We start from the raw sequence: 17,756 nt of genomic DNA, 5'->3' as shown, positions 1-17,756 counted from the left end.
ACGATAACATACAAATTATCATGGACTGAATTAGACTGGACCAAAGGCCGGAATTTTAAAATTCAAGAATCGAAGACCAGACTAATTTTTAAGGAGTTTTAGATCGGACTAGTTTAAAAATTATATATCTTGATTTATTTTTCTATACTTTTAATATTTTTTATCATAATATGAAAACAAGAAAAATATATATAAGAAAAATGATTATTCAATATCTATTTTGAACACCTAAAATGAAATAGCTCATAATATAAAAATATTTGTAGCATATAAAACGTAAAAATCAAAGATAATAAAGGTTTTAACGATAATACTTTTAAAACAATAACCGGTTAGGTTCAAGACCGATTTTTAAAGGGTTATAGACTAGACCGAACTATACCAGACTGGAGATCTTTTTAAAATTTCTCGATCTAGAGATTGGACTCGGTTTTCACGGTCCGATCGGTCTATTTTTCCGGCCAGACCGAATTATGAGCACCTTTACTAGTCTAATCCACTACTACTTTTTTTATTTTTTTATTTTTTTATATTATTATTATATTTCTATGCCTTATCATATTCCTTTTTTTTCAATAAAATATATTAGTTTCACTATATATCTTATAATTTTAGGAAAGATTTTCCAATTGCAGCCATTCAAAGTTTGTATTTTGCAAATTATAGCCATTTAAAAAAAATCGCAAATTGCAGCCTAAACTACTAATGACTTGTTCTGCCATTTAAAAAAAAATTGCAAAATTATAGCCGAAAATTACTAATAACTTGTTCATTGCCACCCAAATCAATTTTTTCTTCGATTTACATGCTGAAAATGTTCCTTAAAGGTCTTAGGAGTCGCTTTAGTGTTTTAGGGTCCGAATTGAGCTCGGAATTGGCAAAAAATTAACATGAGCGCATCGATTTACGTATCAAAAAATGTATAGATTTGTGTGCAATTTTTTTTACTGTGAAAACGAGGCACTCACGTTAAATTTTTGCCAATTCCAAGCTCAATTCGGTTTCTTAAGGACTAAAATAACCCCTAAATCCTTTACAGAATATTTTTAGCACGCAAATCGATGAAAAATTAATTTGGGTGGCAATTTACAATTTATTAGTATTTTTGGCTACAATCATAGTTTGCAAAATACAAATATTAAATGAATGCAATTGGTAAATTTTTCCTAAATTTTTAATTACCCTAACTACCCACATACATTTTTTTATCTTCAAGTTAATTATTTCGCCTAAAAATATGTGTCGGTCAAAGTGTAACACTTAAAAAAATGACGGGAGCAAGAAAGCTATCATGATTCATGGCAAAAGTGAAAATGACCTAAACAAAATTTCTATGCATTCAATACTTTTTTTAGGAATTATGGACAAAATAAACTCGTTGAAACTATTATAAAATATCACATGAAACATTAATCCGATTTGACAACTCTACAAATTATAACGACATAGAATAAAAACCTACTAGATATATAGTTTAAACTCCAAAACATTAACCATCAATAAGAAGGAAAAAAAAATGAAAAAAAAAAGCTTTTTTGTTTTTTTTCCCTCACTTGGATTCGTTCAAAAGTCAACGAAAATGAACGTAGTCAAGATGTGCACTCCCCTAGTTTGTTCCTTGTTAATTCATGTATCGACTACACATTCAACAAAAAGCCATATTAAACAATTGTGGAATGTATATATGTAGTGACTTGCTCGTTCTATAAATTCAACCTCAAATTGTAGCGTTTCTTAGCAATCCTTCTTCTATCATCATCTTCTTCTTTTGTTGTCTAATTTATTTCTATCTTCTCCTTAAGTTCTCTATTTCTCCTCTTACTAGTCTAAGATAAGCCATGGGGATCAAGATTCATGGAAGCCCTTTCTCCGGTGCCACTCTTCGTGTCGTGGCTGCCGCTAATGAAAAGGAACTAGATTTTGAATTTGTTCACGTCGACATGAGTGTTGGTGCTCACAAGCAACAACCTTATGTTGCCCTTAACGTAAGTTTATCACTTAACATCATTTGTTAACTTGCAGTCCTGTACTATTCTTTTGACTAGTATTGTTATTTTTTTGTTATTTAACTTTAAATTTTCGAATCAATTTCTTACATCTTGGTGATAAAATTACGTACATTAAAAAAATGTCATCTAATAGATGTAATTATAAACTTGAGATTGAAAATGATTTGTTCTGTGGAAATCTCACAATCATTGGAATTATATAGCTTACTTTTTTAAGGTAAAATATATGTAAGTCACCAAAGAATCAAAGTTAATTTTTTTCGTTTTATAAATGTATGTTAGTTATAGCATTACTTTGATTGGAGTACACAATAGTTGACAATGATTGTTTCATTGATCAATAATTGACCATAATGTATTGTAGTCAAATACATGTTAATATAGCAGAACTTTTTGGGTCAAACATTTTGATCAAATAATCAGCTCAAAAGTAGATCACCGGGTGCTATAGCTAATCATTGTAGTGATTTTACACTAATTATGTAAAATTTTTAATTTATTTATCTTATCATATAATTTCAGCCATTTGGTCAAGTACCAGCTTTTGAAGATGACGATCTCCAGCTATTTGGTAAGTCAACTCGTATATATATTTAATTAAGGCTTCGTTATGTTCACTTTTTGAATAACTATTTTAGTGAGGTAACTTCTTAGTCTCATTCACCACAAGGCCCAAAACGTTAACAAAAGATCATTTTTGGCACAATAGCAACAATCAATAATATGCATTATTCAATAATATTGTCAAGTAAGAACGTTTCTAATTAAATTTTTTTTCATATCAAACAGAATCAAGAGCAATTACAAAATACATAGCATACGCCTATGGAAGCAACGGCAATGCATTGGTATGTGAGGATATGAAGCAAAAGGCGTCCCAAGCCGTATGGATGGAGGTTGAGGCTCACCAATTCGACCCACCAGCTAGCAAACTGATGTGGGAGCTTGTGTTCAAGGGCATGTTTGGCATGGAAGTCGACATGGCTATAGTCGAGGAGAACGAGGCTAAGTTGGCTAAGGTCCTAGATGTTTATGAGGCTCATTTAGGTCAGTCCAAGTATATGTGTTGTGAAACATTCTCCTTGGCTGATCTTCATCACTTGCCTCAACTTCATTTTCTAATGGGCACCCAAGTTAAGAAGATTTTCGACGAACGCCCTCATGTGAGTGCTTGGTGCACAGATATCTTGGCTAGGCCAGCTTGGGTTAAGACAATAGCCTTGCAGAACCAAGCTTAGGCAAGCTTAAGATCAAGAACCAAGCCAGTATTTTGTGTTTGTTACCTTGTTTGTTTGTATTGATTTGATTTTATAATTTTGCTATTGAATTTCTGTATTCCATCTTTATCATTTTAATTAATAAGAGTACTAATTGCCTGAGTTTTGCTATATACTTCCATCATTCCAAAAAATTGTTGTGATCTTAAATTTAAACTCTCACCAATATTACTACAAAAAAATAGACATTTAGCAACAGATCAAATCCGTTGCTAGATTGAACTTTTCTGTCGCAAAATATAGGTAGCGACAGATTTTGAAACGAAATTACTCCGTTGGCAAAACTATTGTCGCTAAATGAGATTAGCGATGTTGTATTTGTTTTCCGTTGCTGAACTTAGCAACAGATTTTTATTTCCGTCGCTAGTTTTAGCAACGGATTTTTTATTTCCTCTAAATTTAGCAATAGAAAAAATTATTTTGTGTCTAAAAGTAGATGCTATTCGGTTTGACCTCACTTGGGTCAACCCGACTCGGCTTTGCATGTAAGGTTCCTTGAATCTCCAATCTCAAGATTCGCAATAGGTAGGAGTCGTACCCGTGACCTCAAAGTCACATAGTGAAACTCTTACCAACTATACTAAATAATATTTGTTTACTTCTACGCACGTAATTGATAATAGCTACGTGAAAGAAATATTAGAGACATAATTTATAATTTGTCTCTAGTTTAGAAACGGATTTTCAAATCTATATCTAGTTTAGAGACAGATTTTCAAATCCGTCTCTAAACTGAAAATCCGTTTCTAGTTTAGAGATGGATTTTAGTTTATTTAATTCGTCCCTAAAGTAATATTTTACATAATTCGTTTCGAAAATAATTTAGACGGAATTAAAAATCCGTCGCTCATATCAACAACGGAAAAAAAAAAAATCCGCCTCTAATTTAGCAACGGAAAAAATAAAAATCCGACTCTAAATTTAGCAACGGAAAAAAATCCGTTTCTAATTTAGAGATGTATTTTCAATTCCGTTCCTAATTTAGAGACGGATTTTCAATTCCGTTTCTAATTTAGAGACAAATTTTTTTAATTTTGTCTCTAATTTAGAAACGGATTTTTTTAATTCCGTTTCTAAATTAATTTAGAGAAGGATTTTTTTAATTCCATCTCTAATTTAGAAACGGATTGAATTTTGTTGCTAGAATTCCGTTTCTATATGGACATTTTTTTTGTAGTGTATATAGCGCAAAAAATAATTATGTAAAATCTCATGAGATTTTTGTCCATATAAATCAGAGATATTGATAGCCCAAGTTATGCAATAGTAGGAGGATGTGAAAAACAAATGTTGCAATTATTTTGACATGCAAGAAATCTGTGTGAAATTAGAAGGAATCAATTTTTTGATATTAAATTGACACGTGTAATTGTTAGTTGATTTTTTATTTTATTTACAATTCGAGTGGTGAAATCAATTTCGTGGATCAGTATCAATTTGGGTCTTAACAAGTCGAGTCATATTAGTTCACGATTATCTAAAAAGTTAGATATAATTTATTTTAAATAACAAACCCCCTATTCACCCCTTGTCATTGAATTTCCGGAAAGCATTTTCTTTGTTCACAAAATGACAATCTCGGCCTCTCGGGTGCATCTTGATTCTTTGGATATATACTGATTCAGAATTTTCCCAAGGAGGTCTCTGGGAACTATGAACTTTGATGATTCTTTTTTGACAATACTGCTTCTACAGGAGTTGTCATTGGATAGTTGCTTGTAAAACCTTATGACCTTAGTTTTTGCTCTCTCTTCTTGGTTGAAGCAATTGCTTAGTTTTTTCGTATTGTACTTTTACTTCCTTAACGCCTTAGGCCGTGTGCCCGTGTTTGGTGAATAGTTGGAAACTAAAAAAAGATCGTGTTAGTTAATATTAACTAGTTGCTTGTATTCAAACTAGGTTCATAATAATAAGATTATGTTTGTTGCCAACTAATTTAGCTACTGAAATATATGACCAGCTTCTACGTATTGAAAATAACATGGCTAATTCCTAGGAGAAGGCTAAGCTACATGGTTCGTCCTCCTATGAATGCTCATGTGAAGCACTTTCTTTTTTTTTTTTAGGCTTAACCAAAGTTTTTAATGGATTGCTTTAAGTGAGCTAGCTAACTGATTGTATACAATCATCAATCAATCAATAATCAATAACTTAATACTAAAACAGACACCGGAAGTGACACGTATCACACTGTTTTTTCCCTCCAAAACTCACCTTTCCTTTTTAACCCTTTTTTTTTATTTATTTTTTTATTTATTAATATTTGATTCTTTCTATAATAATATCATTCCAAATTTTTTATATTATTTTTATGACAAATATATTCCATTTTACTAAGTGTTCATAATTTTTCTATATACATTTACCTAAATAGTTATTCCAACTTCTTTTTAATTATCTTTGAAATCATCAATAACTTAATACTAAAACAGATACCGGAAGTGACACGTGTCACATTATAGTGCTGTTTTTTCCCTCCAAAACTCACTTTCCTTTTTAACCCCCCTTTTTTTTTTTTTTTTAAATATTTGATTCTTTCTATAATAATATCATTCCAAATTTTTTATATTATTTTTATGACAAATATATTTCTTTTTACTAAGTGTTCATAATTTTTCTATATACATTTGCCTAAATAGTTATTCCAACTCCTTTTTAATTATCTTTTAAATGGAGTATTATAATATTTTGCCAAAAATGTAATGATAAATTGATTCATATAATAGATGTTGAAGAAATTACTTTAAAACATCACTTAATTTTTTGTTTATTTAAATACCTCTAGCTAATATTATATTTCAATTTTAATATAACTATATATTCAAATTAATTACAATTTTGTTTCTGAAATTTTACTACTGCGTATATATTATCACAAATTAAGAATTTATTGAGTATAGTTCCCCCAAGCTAGACCTTTGCTCGTCCTCGAGCAAAGCTAAAGGCAAAGAAGATTGAGAAACGATTATCCAAACACAAGCAATATAAATAAAAATAAAATAAAATAAAATAAAATAAAATAAAATAAAAAGAGGGGGGGAAGGAATTTACACTAACTCACTTTCGTAGGAATCACGGTTGTTTTTAACATAAACAACAAGCCATTTAAACCTCAAAGTCGCCAATGAGGACGAGTATGCTCTCGTGGGGGTTTCCAAAGAGTTTAACCCACAACTCTTGGCGACATGCTCAAGACAAACCAAAACAAAGGAGCAAATAAAGAAGAAAATCAACTACAAACAAGCATAGATGGATGACAATCTTTCTAGGTACTAAGAGTAAACACATTTTTGGATGCCAATGGTTGATTGAAAGATAAGTTATTCTAAGCATAGAGAACTCTAATATGCTCCACTCCACCCGCATTCCATACATTCTTACCGCGTTCCCTCATCTGGATTCAAATCCACCCTTCAAGGTAGTATCTCATGACTCCACGAAGGAGCCGGAACAAATGAAACAAGGGTGACCCGACATCTTACCAAGTCATGCTCTCTCCATATGCTTGAAATCTAGCTCCCTCCACCGACTAGTGACTCAACCAATCCAAGTTAAAAGGACTTAGGGTTGTAATGCAGGCTAGGAGGTAAGGGTGAGGAAAGAAATAAATAAATAAATAAATAAAATAAAATAAGTATATATGAAAATTTGGTGGTAAATCCTAATTGTGAAGCAGAAGATGTCGCCAATTCTCATAACAAAGTAGAATATCACCAATTTCCAAACAAAATACATCTTCCCCCAGGCGGTATTTTAGGTCGTCACTAAGACACCTCTATCAAATGATATTTGTAGTCCTAAACATGCAACTAAAAGAGTATAGAGGCAAGTTAAGGGTCGAACACAGGGAAACGATTAAGCACCGCTATTTATCTCCTAATGTTAATCTAATTCGATCAAGAAGTGTGGTGGGTAAAGTAATGACTAAAGGGGATAGAACAACAATTAAAATAGGTACTAGGGGGAAGGATCAAACATGCTTTGATTTCAACGAAGTTAGGCATCGGAAAATAGGTTTACATGTAACCCAAGCGACTCATACAAGGCAATATCAAGAATACTCTCTAATCACCTATCGGGATTAAGAGCCTTCCTAGCTAACATACGCTCACACTATCGTCGTAAGGCATACAAGCTAAGGTCATGCAATAATCAATCACCTAATGACTATTCCTAAATCGCACTATCGTCACGATTTAGTTCACGTCATTCAACCACAACATGCATATGGCCATAAACATGGAGTGACTAATAAGTATAAGCACAAGGAAGATTTAATCACAAATATTCCAAATTAACCTAGCCTAACATACATCAAACTCAAAGTATATCTTCACCAAACCCCTAGCAACAAGAAACTACTCACTAGTCATAACTACAACTACAATCATGCTAAGCAACATTATAACCAATGAAATGGTAAGAAAGACAAAGTTTTTATCAACTAAATTAACAAGAGTAGAAGCTTTAATCATAAAGCAAGAGACAATAGAGAAATATACCAAAACCTTCATTGAAATCCAAATAAAGAGCCACACATCATTCAATCTTCAATCTCTAAGCTTGACCATACATCAATGTTGCAAAATTACTTCTTCAAAAACTAAAAGTAAAACTAATGTTGATAGACAATGAGAATTACACTAAAAGCTATATGATTGTTCAATACAAAATTTTTCTAAAACAAAGACCTAGAAATTGATATTTTTGAGCTCTCTCCTTGGGTTTCTATGCTAGTTTTTTTTTTATCTTTTCCTCCCCCCTCAGCCGTTTTTGCCTTTTTTTTTCTTTTAACTTGGGCTGAAATCGGGATTTGAATCAGCAGCAGAGAGGCGCGCCCGCGCCCAACAGTGGCGCACCCGCGCGTTAAATGATGGCGCGGCCGCTCCTAGAAATGCGCGCCCGCTCCAAAGAGGGTATTTAATGGTTGATCCCGCTCATCAGCGCGCCCGCGCTCTATAGATGCGCGCCCGCTCCTTTGGTTGCGCGCCCGCGCCATTCGTCTGGTTTGGATTTCTTCCTGTTTTGCCCTTATCCCTTCCATCTCTGAATCAACAGCATACGCCTGCAATCATGGAACAGGAAGGCAAGGCGTGATACAACGAAAGGGGAGGGGAGTATAGACTACCTAAACCACATGAATACACATTACGCGCCACAAAGGTAGAATACTCGAAATAGGAGGATCATAGCAAAAACATACTAAAATGAACTGAATTATTACTAAAACTACTAGAAAAGACTATCCTAAGAGCGACATAAATGTCACTCATCAATAGTATAACTATAAAATAAATGTTATATTTGACAATTATATCATATGTCTAATTCTAGGGAAAGGTAAAATATCAACTAATTTCTTTTATAAATTAGGTAATAAAAAATTCACTATTTTAGTAAAAGCAAAATTATTATCTTTTGCCGAGACACTTGATTGAGATGATAAATTTATTACATTCGATATTCATAAATAATTTGCATACTAAAAGACACGTCAGACGTAGTGACAATTGACATCTCCTTTTGTATTTTTTTTTGATATATATCTATTATCTACAATTAAACTTTTAAAACAATAAACAAAAATGATTAAACTACAACTATTGGTTAGCTTCAAACACATTTTTCTATAGCAACAAAGAATGACGATATTGTATATGTAGAGCATCAATCTATAAACTAAAAATGTAATAATATAGATTAGTGTTGCCCAATTATTGATTGTTCTTGATTGCCTTCAATGATATGAGTAGAATTTATTTCCATTGCAATGATTTTTTAGATATAAAAGGTGAAATATGTGTGTGTGTGCGTGTGTGTGTCATCTATCCAAATACAAGACACTACTACACATTGGCCTACATATATTACTACCCCGTTTGTCATTATTTGCAATAAAAAAAAAATTATGTCATACAAATAATACCTCTTAATTTATTGTAAATAATGAGAAATAGAGATAATATTTTTATTTAAGTTATTTTCCATAATTGGTTTATATATATATATATGAAAACATTAATTACTAATCAAAAGATTTCAATATGATTTAATGCAAAGAATGATATAAATTATACTTCATTTGTCTGAAAATAGCTCGAACTCTTTATTGGGCGTAAAGTTTGAGTTGATAATTTGTTGAGACGTTATTAAGTACTTGTATTGTTTAATAAAAAAATTGGATGAAATAGATGAAAGTGGTGTCTTGTTTTTGTTGTTGAAAAAGTCGATGTAGTAGAATATAGAGTATTATTATTTTTTAATTAGTAGTTGGGTTGAATGCGATGGAGAGTGATACTTTAATTTTTGATAGAACGTGGCCTGGAACAAGAGTTGTATTAAAATAATAGCAGAGTTGACCTTAGATATTTAAGGTAGGGCTGTTAAATTGATTGTGTCATGTCGGGTTCGTATTCATGTCAATATTAAATGGGTTGATAAAACTCTTGATCAATATCTAACCCATTTATTAAACAGGTTGAAAACCCTTAACCCAAACCTAACCCGTTTATTAAATGGGTTATCCGGGTAACCTTTTACCCACTTATTTTATTAATTCATACAAGACATTATATATAGTTTAGTACTTTATAAACTAATTAATATTCATGTTTAAAATTAAAAAAACACATATTTTATTTTATAAAATAAAATTGAAAAAAAAATAGTAGAAGGTCAGGGTGAAGGCAAATTAAAGTTGCATAAGATATGAGAGAGGGTTACTAAGGGTAAGTCAAGATTATAGATGACTTTAAAGTGAAAGAGTAAACAAAAAATTTGCCCGCCAAAAGTTTTTACTAAAATATTTATGTACATTCAAATTATGTAGTTAGGAGGGTTAGTGAGATTGGCATAGAAAAATTCAATTATTTTGACTACTTCAATAGATAATTTAAACATGTCGGATTCAGGTTAACGGGTTAACGTTCAACCTATTAATATGATTGGGTTATGCGTGTCGGTTTCGGGTTGAAAATTTCAACCCAAATCTGACCTGTTTAAAATTTTGTGTCAGGTTCGTGTCGACCTAATTACTTAAACGGGTTGAGAATTCTTGACCCAAACTCGCTTATTTCGTGTTGGGTTTGTGCCGTGTCAGTTCTTGACAACCCTAATTAAAGCTTTCAAACTAATCTAGTATGGATGAATTGAACAAGTATTCAGACTATTTAGGACAACAAAAAGTCCCCATATGTGGCTGGCCGTGTGGCCAGGGTTACTTATTAAGAGGTAACTACTAACCGATCGAGTAACCCTTGACTGTGTAACTCCTAACTGACCAAGTAACCCCTAATCGACCAAGGAACCCTTAATCGAGTAACCATTGACCGAACGTGTAACCCCTGATCAAGTAACCTCTAACCGACCAAGTAACCCATGACCGACCAAGTAACACCTAATCGAGTAACCCTTGACCGAACGAGTAACTCCTGACCGACCAAGTAACCCCTAATCGAGTAACCCCTGACCGACCGAGTAACCCCTGACCGATCGTGTAACTCCTAACCGACCGTATAACCCCTGACAAATAATCCCTGATCGAGTAACCTCTGAATAAGTATAAATATTGTAAAGTGAAGGTATTTGGAGATGGTAATCCCTCTAATCCCACTTATCTAGAGTCTAATCATAGTCTTTCTCAGAGAGGCATCATGGATTTCATGGCTTTCCATATCATTCGTAAATTAAATGTGAAAATTGACCTTCATCAATGATTTCATGCATCAAATTTGACACTTGGTTTGAATGCAAGGAAATGGAGGCCGGGAGATGAAGGGAAGGAAAGGAAAATGGAGAGATGAATTATTATCTTTCATTTAGATAACAAATGATGAAGGATGAGATTTGGATAGGAGAGAAATGGAGAGACGACTAAGTAGTAAGAAATTTATCTCTCCAACAATAATAATGGATATAGTTTATTGAATTTGTATGTGGGTAATCCGGCGGTATTTGTGGGTATTTCGTGGGTATTTCATGGGTAATCCGACATTGTTGCGGTCTTTATGGTCAAATTCGACCATAAAAATTCTAGATCTGGAGTTTTTATGGTCGAATATATCCATTTAAACCTTAAGTAGATGAAATTGAACCATAAAAATAAATCAAAGGTATGTTTAGTTTTGGTTAATTTCGTGTTGATTTTTGCTTTACTTAGTTGATTTTGTTTTTGGTATGTTCGTTATTTGTGTTGATTTTGGTTATTTTAGCTGATTTTGGTTCGTTTTAGTTGATTTTGGCTCATTTTAGTTGATTTTCGTTGATTTTGTGGGATTTTTTTATTGGGTTGTTTTTGTGGGTTAATTTTTGTGTATAATTTGATGTGGGTTTTGCTGATTTTTTGGAGTTTAGGTCGAATTTTACCAATTTTTGCTTTAAATTTGGAGTAATTTTTCATGTATTTTTGTTTTTTCTTTAATTTTCGTGGTTGTTTGGTTAAATCTTATTCTTGGGTATATGTTTGATTTTTCATAATTTTTTGTTGTTTTTGGTAGATATTATAGTTATGATAATATTTGTTGCAGATTATTAGGATAATATTTGTATATATTCTGTATCCTTATCGTACTAGGAGTACGAGTCTTGTAAAAATCTATATATATTGATCAATGGTACACACTCCAGATTGAGGAGTTTTCCCGAAATCCAACATGGTATCACAGCTCTAGGTTTTGATCCCAAAAAAAAAAAAAAAAAAAATTACGATCTTTTTTGTCTTTCTCATTTTTTTTGTGGACTTGTGAACGTTTCTTACATCACCTAGCTTCCGCACTATTTTTCCTCCATTAGCAATATCCGATTTTCATCATGACTAAGGATGATCAAAACAATGATTCTGTTCCTCCAACTAATGAATTTCACCCAGCCCTTTCCGTGACCAACATAAAGAATCATATCCCTTTAATTCTTGATCGAAATTCCGCCAAATACTCAAATTGGGAGGAACTATTCGAGGTTCATGCTCACGCATGTGCTCGATCATATTAGCTCCAAAACGCCTCGTCCAATCGGGATCTCTGACTCCCTATGGCAGCGGCTTGACTCCATTGTTAAGTAGTGGATCTACGGCACAATCTCGACCGATCTTCTTGACACGGTTCTTTGCGAAGGTGATACAACTCAACAGGTGTGGGACAAAATCAAGGCCATATTTTAAGACGATAAAGCGACTCGGGCTCTTTATCTTGAAAAACAATTTACAGATTGCCATCTTTCGTCTTTCTTGGATATCTCTTCCTACTGCAAACAGCTCAAGTGCCTCAAAGATCAACTTGCGAGTGTTGACCACCCGATTTCTGAGAAGATGTTCGTGATGTGTCTCATAGCCGGTCTTCGCAATACTGACTTTGACATAGTGGCTTCGATTCTGGCTCAAACCGAACCGCTACCAAGCTTTGAAACACCGAGATCTTGTCTTCTTCTTGGGGAAACAAGGTGCTCCAATGACCAAACCAATTCGGCCCAATCTTTCATTACACAACAATCGAATTCGGGATCCTCTGGTCAATCGCACCAATCACCGACGTCTGGCAGCAACTTGGCAGCGGCGGCTCCGGTGGTCGTGGCTCTGATCGCGGCTTAGGCAGAGGCACTAAGGGCGGCTTAGGCCATGGTCTTGGCAAAGGCAGGGGACAGCCTTCGGCGAAGCAACCTCACAACACTTCGCAACAGGGGACTCAACAAGGACCTCAACAAGGAGCCCCTCAATGGGCTGACCCACAATAAGGCCAATATGCTTGGCCACCTCCCTGGTATTTCACTCAAAGGTGGGCTACCCCCCCTTTCCTCACTTTAGGCAGTAGGCCTCCAATGGTCAAGCCCAATAGAACTCGGCACCTCAGGCTCAACAGCAAGCATACGTGGTTCTTCCTACTGGTTATGGTCCTCTCATGACTCCTACGGATCTCGGGAACGCCTTGTCCACCATGACCTTGGCACCCCCCGAATTATGGATGGTATATGGACTCAGGCGCATCTTCCCACATGACCAATAACTCCAGTAATCTCTGGCCCTTATTTAATTTAAGAAATAATAATTATATTTTAGTTTGCAATGGTCATCGTATTCCAATTACCGGTTATGGTCACAAAACCCTTTCCCCAACCAATTTAGCTCTTCGAGATGTCCTTTTAGCACCTCAAATTATTAAGAACCTAATTTCTGTTCAAAAATTTACTTCTGATAATTAGGTGTCTATTGAGTTTGACCCTTTTGGTTTTTCTGTGAAGGATCTTCGAACGGAGAAAATAATAACGAGATGCAATAGTTCGGGGGATCTTTTTCCTATCACTAATACCCATCCATCTACATGCTTAGCCACCTACCTCACAGCCGCTTCACCAACCACTTGGCATAGTCGCCTAGGGCACCCTGGGGCTTCTTTTTTATGCTTTCTTAGGAGTAGAAATTTTATTTATTGTAATAAGAAGCATGACTCCACCTTTTGCAGTTCTTGTCAAATTGGGAAACATACTAGACTTCCTTTCTTTACTTCTAATAATACTACTAATTGTGCTTTTGACATTATTGATGCCGATATATGGACATCCCCCATCCGTAGTATTAATGTTCATAAATATTATTTGATTTTGCTTGATGATTATACTCACTATGTTTGGACCATCCCCCTGGCTTATATATCTCAAGCTAATAATACCTTTTTGGATTTCCGTCAATATATTCAAACTCAATTTGAACGACCTATAAAGTCTTTTCAAAGTGATCATGGACGTGAATTTGACAATGACCCATTCAAACTCTTTTGTGTTAAAAATGGCATGGTGTTTAGATTCTCTTGTCCCCACACTTTATCCCAAAATGGTAAAGTCGAGAGAATGATCCGAACTGTAAACATTGTCAAGCGCACTCTATTATTCCATGCTTCTCTACCACTGCCATATTGGGTCTATGCTCTTGAAACCGCAACTTATCTTCTCAATATTTTGCCCACAAAAAACTCTCAATAGCATAACCCCGACCCAGGCTCTTTATGGAATAATTCCATCCTATGATCATCTTAGAACCTTTGGTTGTCTATGCTTCCCAAATATATCTGCTACTACTCCGCACAAGCTTGCTCCCAAATCCTCTCCGTGTGTGTTTTTGGGTTACCCCCCAAATCATCGTGGTTATAGGTGTCTTGATCTCTCTATAAATAAAGTCATCCTATCCCGTCATGTCACTTTTGACGAAACCAATTTTCCTCATCGAAGCTTGGGTCAATACAGTCTTAAGGATTACAAGTTCTTAGGTGAAAGTGAAACTTCTCCACTTCTCACTCACTACCTTATGCGTTAAACCCATCAGTGCACACACACTCCTTCACCCAGTCCGAGCCCAAAAACGCGAGGCCCAAATAACCAGTCCACACAAGTGCCCGCTGGAAACCCAGTGTACCAAACAGTAGCGCCGGTCTCCAGCTCAGCAGGCCTTGGGCTTGTTGGACCCTCACATGCTGCCCGACCTCCAGCCCAGCCCAATCAGCCTACTCCTCACCGCAGCCCACTACCAGCTTAGCCCAACCGATCCACACCTCTCCTCATCGCAACACTGACCCAATACCATTTAACATTTCTTCCCCCAAATGCGAACCCGTTTAATTAAGCCACGGTATTTTCAAACCCAACCCCAAATATGCCATGACCACTCAAACCACTAAACCAATCACTCATAAATCCCCATTACCCAAATCATATAAACAGGCCTTAAATGACCATAATTGGAATGCGACGATGAATGATGAATTTAGTGATTTGATTAAAACAGGGACTTGGGACTTGGTGCCTAGGCCTACGGGGGTGAATATTGTTAATTGTATGTGGTTTTTTAAGCATAAATACAAGTCTAATGGTAACCTTGAGAGGCACAAAGCTCGTCTTATATCTAATGGCAGGTTGCAGGAAATTGGTGTGGACTGTGATGAGACTTTCAGTCCGATAGTTAAACCGGCCACTATTTATACCGTTCTTAGTTTAGCCATCACTAAAAAGTGGTCGATTCATCAACTAGATGTCAAAAATGCCTTCTTACATGGTGATTTACAAGAAACAGTTTATATGCATCAACCCCCAGGTTTTGTTGATCGGAGCAGCGTGCACCCTCTTATGTTTGCCGGCTTCGAAAGGTTCTCTATGGTTTGAAACAAGCTCCTAGAGCTTGGTTTCAGCGGTTTGCGAACTTTCTGATCAAATTGGGTTTTGTCGTTACTAAGAGTGACACTTCTTTTTTTACTTTCCGACAAGATGATGATATGGCATATTTGCTTCTTTATGTTGATGATATTATTTTAACGACCTCACACTACTAGAAAACAGGTCAATTTTCCGTCGGAATCACCCTGAATTCCGTCGGAAAATCGTTTTTCGACGGAATTTCTGAATTTGCGTCGGAACCAGTTGTCGGAAAACCTTTTGTAGGAAAAACGACCTTTTCCGACAGAATTTCCGTCGGAACCGGTTGTCGAAAGAGGAATTTCGGCACTAGAAATGTCTGTCGGAAATTTCCGACGGAATACAAATCCGTCGGAAACTGGTGCAATCTTAAAAAAAAAAACAGGCCGTGCCGGTAAAAAACAGGCCGCACCACCACCGGCACGGCCTGTCACCACCTTCAGCCACCCAAAAACCCATTATCAACCCCACTTTCACCCCACCTAACCCGAACGCACCCAAACTAAACCCTAACGCACCACCACCACCCCAACAACCCTAACAACACTACTACAACTCTCACCGAACCACCCTACCACCCATCTTAACCGAACCTGACCCTAATCCTAACCAAACCGAACCCATCCCACCTAACCCTAACCAAACTGAACCCACCCCACCTAACCTTAATGCACCCAAACTAAACCCAGATCTATCTAAACCACCCAACTAAACCCAAATCTAAAACCACCAAAACTAAACCTAGATCTAAAACCACCCAAACTAAACCCAAACTAAGCGGACTACCCCACCACCCACCGGTCCATCGCAATTACTCGAATACAAACCACCCACCACCACCGCAGTTTTCCTAAACCACCCACCAGTCCACCGCCACCGCAATTCAACCACATATCATAAAATAAAAAAAATAATAATTCAAAAACCAAAATAAATAAGAAAAAAAGAACATACCTTGAATTTCACCAACAAAACCCCGAAATAGGCTTGAAATTGGGTTTTAAAGGTCAAATTTGACCATGAAAACTCTAGATTTAGAGTTTTCATGGTCGAATTTGACATCAAAAACCTTACTTTGTTCAAAAAATTAAAACCCTTTGAGCTTTCATGCGTGAGGTGTGATTTTGTGAGAATGAAAGAAAGGAGAAAGTAGAAAGAAGAAGAGGACGTGAGAATAGAGGAGAGGAGGACGAGAGAACAGAGAAAGGGGGAAAAGAAGACGAACAGAGAAAGGGGGAAAAGAAGAAGAACAGAGAAGAAGTAGAAGAAAGAGAAAAGTAGAGGAAAGAGAAAGAGAAGAGGAAAGAGAAAAAAGGCGGAGGAAAGAGAAAGGGGCTCCGGTAGGTTAAAGGGGATTTTTTTTTTTTATTAAATATTCCGACAGAATTTCCGTCAGAAATTTCCGACGGATTTAATATCTGTCGGAAATTTAGCTTTTCGACGGAATATTCGTCGGAAATTACAAATATTCTGACGGAATTATATTCCGTTGGAAATTTTGATTTTTCTGACGGATTTACCTGTCCGTCGGAACTGGTCCATCGGAAATAGCCTATTTTCTAGTAGTGTCATCTGACAGGTTGCGTGCAGGATCATATCTCAGTTCCTCTGAGCTATTTTTTGGGATTGCGGTGACCCGTACTCCCTCTTATTTGCTACTTTCACTGGAAAAGTATGCATAGGAGATTTTGGAGTGTGTAGGTATGGGCTCTTGTAAACATGTAGCTACTCCAGTCGACACTAAGTCCAAACTTAGTGCAGATGCAGGACCACCTTTTCGGGATCCTACTTTGTATCGCAGTTTAGCAGGTGCTCTTCAGTATCTCACTTTCATCGGGCCAGATATTGCTTATGCGGTACAACATGTGTGTCTTTTTATGCATGATCCCCGGGAATCTCATTATGATGCATTGAAACGCATTCTGCGTTATATTCAAGGTACCATTGATCATGGCTTACATTTATATCCGTCTGCTTCTCATCGATTGATTACTTACACTGACGCTGACTGGGGAGGTTGTCCCGATACTCGTCGTTCCACATCGGGTTATTGCTGCTTTTTTGGGACAACCACGTTTCTTGGTCATCTAAGCGTCAATTTACTTTATCTAAATTGAGTGCAGAAGTAGAATATCGAGGCGTCGCAAGTGTTGTCTCCGAGGCTTGTTGGCTACGTAATCTTTTACTTGAGTTACATTGTCCTCTTCGATAGGCTACTATTGTTTATTGTGATAATGTCAGCGCTATCTACCTTTCTGGCAACCCGGTCCAACACCAACGCACCAAACATGTGGAGATG

General features: G+C 35.8%; 1 protein-coding gene and 1 long non-coding RNA gene across 2 annotated transcripts; both read left to right on the top strand.

Moving 5' to 3' along the window:
- The first annotated feature begins 1,700 nt into the window (after positions 1–1,700).
- Positions 1,701–3,397, top strand: LOC110739282 (glutathione S-transferase-like). The gene is made up of 3 exons (XM_021919748.1): positions 1,701–1,985; positions 2,532–2,580; positions 2,799–3,397. The coding sequence occupies exons 1-3, from the start codon at positions 1,839–1,841 to the stop codon at positions 3,245–3,247; spliced, it is 645 nt and encodes a 214-aa protein (XP_021775440.1). The 5' UTR covers positions 1,701–1,838; the 3' UTR covers positions 3,248–3,397.
- An 8,574-nt stretch (positions 3,398–11,971) lies between these two features.
- On the top strand, positions 11,972–13,874 carry LOC110739280. Its single transcript, XR_002514768.1, has 2 exons — positions 11,972–13,286; positions 13,517–13,874. It is a non-coding gene; the product is annotated as an uncharacterized LOC110739280 (long non-coding RNA).
- The last annotated feature ends 3,882 nt before the right edge of the window (positions 13,875–17,756 follow it).

Source organism: Chenopodium quinoa, unplaced genomic scaffold (assembly GCF_001683475.1).
Source record: "Chenopodium quinoa cultivar QQ74 unplaced genomic scaffold, ASM168347v1, whole genome shotgun sequence".
Lineage (NCBI taxonomy): Eukaryota > Viridiplantae > Streptophyta > Magnoliopsida > Caryophyllales > Amaranthaceae > Chenopodium > Chenopodium quinoa.
This window is presented reverse-complemented; position numbering and strand designations above follow the sequence as displayed.

Coding starts and splice junctions, on each gene's coding strand:
- LOC110739282 (XM_021919748.1), top strand. CDS start 1,839: ATGGGGATCAAGATTCATGGAAGCCCTTTCTCCGGTGCCACTCTTCGT. Junction 1,986..2,531: donor AACCTTATGTTGCCCTTAAC/GTAAGTTTATCA, acceptor ATATAATTTCAG/CCATTTGGTCAAGTACCAGC. Junction 2,581..2,798: donor TGACGATCTCCAGCTATTTG/GTAAGTCAACTC, acceptor CATATCAAACAG/AATCAAGAGCAATTACAAAA.